Here is a 7,267-nt window from a genome sequence, read left to right as displayed (position 1 = left end):
TGTTTCAAATGGGCTGGGCAGAAATCTTTTATATGTCCTCATCTCGCGATATTTGGACACATGCATTGCGAGCGTATTCTCCCATTTTGTCGGATGTGAGCGGAGTCTGCGCGGAACAACCTCTGCATCCCAGCAACCCATCACCTGCCCCTCTGCCGGTTTTAGTTTCAGCACTGCTGCATTCTTTACGCTTACTACGTTATAGCACATAACCCGCCGTCATGGCTGATGCAGCTGTGTCTTTCGCAAAGGACTTTTTGGCTGGTGGAGTCGCCGCTGCAATCTCTAAAACGGCAGTTGCACCAATTGAGAGAGTGAAATTGCTACTGCAGGTAAGAACATAATGTGCGCGATACCAACATGTCTTATGTGTGACATGTAATGACTTTGTTATACATACGTATTTTGATATCATTTGACTTTACCCATGACATTGTTCATTTTGTGCAGATGAATTGTATGTGCCGGTGTAGATTAGTCACTGCTCGGAATTTCTCCTTGGGAGGCCATATTGAAGTCCTCTGCATGTATCATCCCAGCATCCCGTTAGCATCATCTGCGCTGCTGATGCTGATTCTGAGGCCTGCCGCACTGCCCTGTGTGATAGTTCGCCCACTTCAGACAGCAGTAGCGTAACAAGCGTCACACTGAAAAATTACGCAGAAAGCGCATCATATTCTATTCTAGTTTATGACAGAACACAATATTGCGATTAAGGATATTTTTGGATCGTGGACTGAACAACGAAATCGTTATTCAGATATTGACAAGCTGCGACAGCTAACGTAAACCTAGCATGCACATCTGCAACCTTGCTTTTCTTGCTCGCCGCGGTCATCATCTGCAATCCTTTCACATTTCGTAGCGAAGTCTCCTACCTGTCGAAAATGTATGACTCAAGGTTGCAATTAGAATGCACATCGTGTGGATGGCAGATTGCGCACATTCGTCTAAGCATCATTGCGTGGATAATGACCAATGCATTTGTACTTGATCAATGTCGGACATGTGTGCTAAATAATTGATAGGCCCAATGAAGCCGTGGGAAAAAATACTGGAGATGAAACTCTTGCATTGTGGGACCTGGTTGGCCTTTGTTATTAACCATGTTTTAACCTTGCCTATCCTCTCTCAGGTTCAACATGCCAGCAAGCAAATCGCCGCCGACCAGCAGTACAAAGGAATTATGGACTGTGTCGTGCGTATCCCTAAAGAACAAGGCTTTGTGTCTTTCTGGCGCGGTAATATGGCCAATGTCATCCGCTACTTTCCTACACAGGCCCTCAACTTCGCTTTCAAGGATAAGTACAAGAAGATTTTCCTCGGCGGTGTAGACAAACACACACAATTCTGGCGTTATTTTGCCGGTAACCTTGCGTCCGGAGGGGCTGCGGGAGCGACCTCTCTCTGTTTCGTGTACCCACTCGACTTTGCCCGTACCCGCTTGGCTGCCGATGTGGGCAAGGCCGGAGCCGGCAGGGAGTTCAGTGGCCTGGGTGACTGCTTGGTGAAGATATCTAAATCAGACGGGATCAAGGGCCTGTACCAGGGATTCAGCGTTTCCGTGCAGGGCATCATCATTTACAGGGCAGCCTACTTTGGCGTCTATGACACAGCGAAAGGTAAATTAGGCCACTGAGTACCCTACACAAAAAATGGGAGTAGGCCTAAGAGATATTTAAGAATAACAGGCCCTCTTCTAAATTAATATTTCACCACCACCAGTTTTTAAATAAACAATAGATGGATATCTCTATTCTCAAATATAATTTTATGACAAGTGACATTTTTGTCAGTTCTTTGTCTGTTTTTGAGTCTGAACGTTTTGCTCATAGGAAGATAGGACTACTTAAAAGGAGACTTTTATCACAGACAAATTTAGTCCAACAACAGTTTGCACTTTGCAAACCTCAGCCTTAAAATATGTAAGGTTGTCCAGATGTATTGCCTTTAGGTAGTGCATCTAAAGTCCTCTGTCTCTAGCATTCATTATTAGAAGTTAAATATAAATAAAACATCTGTAATCTGTCTTAATAATGTACCTACATAATATGTATACCTGAATGTGTATTTGTTTAGTGTAACTGCTCATCCTCCTGTGTGCAGGTATGCTTCCAGACCCCAAGAACACTCACATTATGGTTAGCTGGATGATTGCCCAGTCTGTCACTGCGGTCGCTGGTCTTGTCTCCTACCCCTTCGACACGGTCAGGCGTCGTATGATGATGCAGTCAGGACGCAAAGGAGGTAAAGCTGTTGAGCGCACACACACACACACTTATTACTGGTACCCTCTTTGTACCACTTTCTCTGCATGTCTACCTGTAATACACACACACACACACATACTTGTGAACATAACATTTCTTTCTTCACTCTTCACATACCGACTTGATTACTGCTTTCATGCTTATTTTGCATGTATTATGTATTACACACACACATAAATTCAGAGCAACACAAACAAACATAGCCATTGGGCTCAGTAAAGGGTGCTACGTATGTGTGCTTCACACTGGTAACCACAACTCAAGTCTTTTTTGTAGATTTCCTCAATGAGGTCCCCCTCTTCACAGCCCTCTTCATAATGAGTGTCTCTTTTGAAGTTGTGGCCTGCGCTTTGCCAACCCCAACAGACAGACACACTCACACACACACACACACACACACACACACACACACACACACACACACACACACACACACACACACACACGCAGCCTTCCTCTCTCTCACTCTCTCTGTTTCTGAGTAACTCCCTCATAATGACCGTCTTTATATCCGCCCGGTCCGCTTGAGTCTTTGTTCTCTCTCTCTCTCTCTCTCTCTCTCTCTCTCTCTCTCTCTCTCTCTCTCTCTCTCTCTCTCTCTCCACACAGCTGACATTATGTACACTGGGACTCTGGACTGCTGGAGGAAGATCGCCCGCGATGAGGGCGGCAAGGCCTTCTTCAAAGGTGCCCTGTCTAACGTCCTGCGAGGCATGGGTGGTGCATTCGTGCTGGTGCTCTATGACGAGATCAAGAAGTATACTTAAGTGTCACCTGATGCACCCCCCCTCCCTTCTCCCCCGATACCCCCTGCCAACCCAACCCAACCCACTCGGTAAGGAAGGGAAGAGGGGGTTTATATTAAATCATAATCACTATGATCAAGTACAGTATGTAGAGTAGCTGTAACCACTTAAAGTTTATGAAGCTTTGACCAAACCCCCATCCTCCCAACGAAGAATGTGTGGGGTCTAGGTTATATCTAGTGCTAGAGGACAGATGTTTGACCAAGCCCTCCAGTTATTTATCTGTGTACTTGTCAATTTAAACACGGTGTAATTTTATTGCAATATTTGTTTGTCTGTTCATCTGTCTGATTGCACTGATAATGCATTTATTTTTGTTTCTCAACATGACCCCGCCAAAATTATAATAAAAAATGTTGGGAAAGATTGTCTCTGTCCTGTTATTATGACCGCTGCGCAGTGAAGAGGCGGTCATATAAGTTTAGTTAGAGTTTTTTTTGTTTGTTTTTTTTATATAGTTTTTTTCCAATAATTTTGTGTCAACGATTCCCAGGACACCGAAAGGCCGGGGTGCACGAAACCTATGGGCATGTAGCCTCACAAGGATGACACGGAACCTTTGTTTTGATCCGTCGCCCCCCTGCCGGACTGGACTGGACTGAAAGGAGGGTAGGGCGGACACAGTTTTCTGTGAATATCTGGAGAACCGTAGGGGCTAGGAGGACCACATTTTTTGTATGTTGGCTTCTGGGGGCCATGTCAACCCATCCTATATCCACTCATAGCGCCACCTAGTTAAAAATGAAAAAGCAAAAACGAGCCAGTAATAACAGGTATCTTTGGCTGACAGGTTCAAAACTGCACAGAATTTGAAGTGTAGGATCATCATGAATGCATGCCATGGAATTCCGTTCATGGGGGACCATACAATAAATGAATGTTTACATTTAGTGACTACACTACACATGCAGGCACACACACACACATAAACGCACAGACTCACACACAAGATCCAAACGTTTTGGGAAGGATTGATAATGTAATAGCTTCATCAAGCTTACATGCCTTTACAAGACCTGCATGGTAAGTTAGGATATTACACCGAACACTTAAGGATAAACAAAACATCTTTATTACACCTATTACTCACACACACACACACACACTTACAAGTGAACATACACACACACACACACGCAGGCAAGCAGACACACGAACACACACACCCCATTACCCCACACAGACTCACAAGCAAAAACTCACACACAGAGAAACACACACAAAAGCAAACGCACACACTCATTTACATACACAAAAGTTGCAAGAGTAGAAGATGAAGACAAAAAGACAAAAGTGATTTATTTTTGCGGAGAGAATGTGCAGGACTGAGCGGCGGTCATATTTTCATTACATGTTACTTATTGTGCTGTCATGTCTGTGTCGCATTGTAAGAATGTAGTGTGCTCAAAGGCATAGTTTCAATGTGTCTTTGGAAAATAGTTGGACACTGGAAGAAGTCTTAAATGAGCAGTAAAAAATATTAAATGGAAATGAGAGCTTCAGCGAAAGTTCTACTAGGAAGACTCAGAGTGTAGCTTACTCCTCCCATGCTTTACACGAGCCAATCTTAGCTTTGCCTACTTTCGAAAGCCCTGCAATCTGATCATTCACTCATTCAATCAGCTTAGCCTATAGGAATTCAGTGGGCTCTTTAAATATGTACCACCTAACACTGCTTCTGCTTCTCAGCACGCTGACTTTGACGTCCCCTCCACCTCCCCCTCCAGCCACCTCTGTCCAGCAGTCCACGCCCATCGGGCAACGGTCTGCCTACCACATCATCTTCCTTCAGCCACCGCCACCAGTTGGTCCCCGTCCGTCGTGGGGGTAGGCTCCCCCCTGCCTTCATCCATCGGCAGGAGGCGAGATCCGCCATCGCTGGGCGGATCGAGGCGGGCCCTACGCCAAAGACTGTTACCTATTCAGGACTCTATCATGCTTGCATCCAAGCCGTTCCTTTACTAATTAAATTGTTAACTGATTCTATTCTGTCTACTGAGTCTTTCTGGTAGAACTGCTATTCCTAACAGTCTAGTTTTAACTTGGCACTTTTACAACCTATTTTTTTTGCCCAACATTCCAAAAAATATTTGTAAAATACTATTTATAACGGTAAAACACTTTACAGTTTTCACAAAAATACCATTTTTGTCATTTCCATGTGGACAGCACCTTCCAGACCCAAATCCAAAAGTTTAAGGGTCTGGCCATGAATAATGTTATGGACCAACTCGAGGAGCGGCACCAAGCATGCATTTGAAAATCTCACTGCATGCAATTGGATAACAATATATGACCAATGTTTACTGACTGATTCCGGACTTCGACGCAATTGGATAACGCTACGACTGTCATCTGTTTAGCTCGCCTCTGGCCCGTCTATATCAGATCCACCGATGTGATTGGTGCCCCACAATACAAGGGGCATAAGTAATGAGCATCATCTCTCAATGCCAGAGTGACTCGCTGAGCAAATTCTGTCCTCCCGCGAGAACTCTGGATTTCCAGGGTAACCTTAGTGAGTGGCTACTGGCACAGCAGGCATGATGACTTTGTTCCTTCCTACCTTTCTATTCCTTCCTTCCGTCATACTACTCTTTGTCCACTAGGTGGAGCTACATGACTATCTAAAGTGCCCCTCCTGTAATGGTTCTCAGACTGTTTTCCCAGCAGTTATTATTATTATCACAAGGCCTCCAATAACAGGGGCACAACGTATCACCCCGTAGAAAAGAAGCGAATGGGGTGGCCACAGAAGGAATGGAAATTCTCATTAAGTCCATCCAAAATGTATCTGGAAGAAAGTGTGATGTGAAGAGCATTTGGCTGGAGAGCGTGTTCCGTCTGTCAGGCAGACCTATAAAAGAATTGAATATGACTCTAATTCACAACAGACACACCCACCCCCCTCCAATTTCTGCCTCCCAAAAAACTTGATGTCTGTCCAGACCAGCGTTGCAAATGGACTTAAACAGGGGACACACTTGTGTGCAGTCATGGTAACGGTAGTGTGGAGATTCCTTGTGACATGTGCGCCATGTTTCCAGTATTTTTTTGTGGGGGTGGATCTGCTCTGAAGTGTTCCCTTCTCGCCATAATGAGGGGAGTCATGGTTTCTCTCTTATTTTCTTGTCAATCTGGCTCTTTAGTGGCGTCAGACTGATTTTCATTATAGGTGCACCCAAGTCTCAGAAAGAGGAGAAAGTGCAAGTCAAACCGGGGGCATTTTTTAGACTACTTATCATAGTAATTCACATATTGCATGGAAGGGTAATTTCAGCTCTGTGAGTCTGCAGAGTTTTGTGTGTTATGGCAAAACATCAAGACCGTGCACATTTATTTAATAAAGCAAATATCTGCTCAGAGCAGAAGAATTCAGAAGTTGTTCTTAAACTGCTACTCATTTTCCCTCCCATGTTGCCTTGCACAGATACCAACACAGATAACTGTTACGTGAAACCTTACATATGCTACACATATGACTAGAAAATAATATCCTCCCTCACACATAGGCTATATTTCTACATGGATAGTTCCATCCCCCTTCGTATGTCTCCGCAGAAAACTAGTCCCATGTAGCCTACATGAAGGCTATAACCATGTAAGCTTTCCATGGTGGTAAACTGTTTTTTGCTGTACATGGGTTAAAATTGACCCAGAATGAGACAAACAGAATTTGCTAGAAACTAAGGCGTGTAGTGATCACACATGCGTCATTACAGCTGTGCATGGCGTTTTTGTTTACCAGTAACAACAGAGTGCCTCTCTGCATGTCTACATAATGAAACCCAGACAAGTCAATCAAGCTAACAGAGATCAAAGGCCAATGTAATTTACTGAAATGACCATAATATGGAGCAATCTTCTGTAATGTGAAGCCCCTTTCTCTCAGACAGCCAGTGTACTGTACATGTCAGTTAGATAGAGAGTTCTCTTATAGAAATGCAGCTTTGACAGACATTTTTAAATCCCCATCTGTAAGTAATTATAATAGTAGTGTTAAGTACTTTGATATTAAAATGACTGATTTAAACCCATTTGCTGCTCTCAGCAGGAAACCAATGACTACTTCCATATGTTGATATCGTTGCATGAATCATAGCTGAGTTTTGAAGCAAGATAAAGGCATCACTGAGTTTACGAACTTGGACTTCTTTCTTTTTCACCATATATTGCAGTGTACATGATATG

At 43.8% G+C, this 7,267-nt stretch overlaps 1 protein-coding gene across 1 annotated transcript; it reads left to right on the top strand.

Moving 5' to 3' along the window:
• Positions 1-81: 81 nt before the first annotated feature.
• Positions 82-3,440, top strand: slc25a6 (solute carrier family 25 member 6). The gene is made up of 4 exons (XM_048240075.1): positions 82-332; positions 1,136-1,622; positions 2,107-2,247; positions 2,880-3,440. Exons 1-4 carry the CDS (start codon positions 222-224, stop codon positions 3,035-3,037), a joined length of 897 nt encoding a protein of 298 aa, XP_048096032.1. The 5' UTR covers positions 82-221; the 3' UTR covers positions 3,038-3,440.
• Positions 3,441-7,267: the final 3,827 nt, after the last annotated feature.

This window comes from Alosa alosa, chromosome 3 (genome assembly GCF_017589495.1).
Source record: "Alosa alosa isolate M-15738 ecotype Scorff River chromosome 3, AALO_Geno_1.1, whole genome shotgun sequence".
Taxonomy (NCBI): Eukaryota; Metazoa; Chordata; class Actinopteri; order Clupeiformes; family Clupeidae; genus Alosa; species Alosa alosa.
This window is presented reverse-complemented; position numbering and strand designations above follow the sequence as displayed.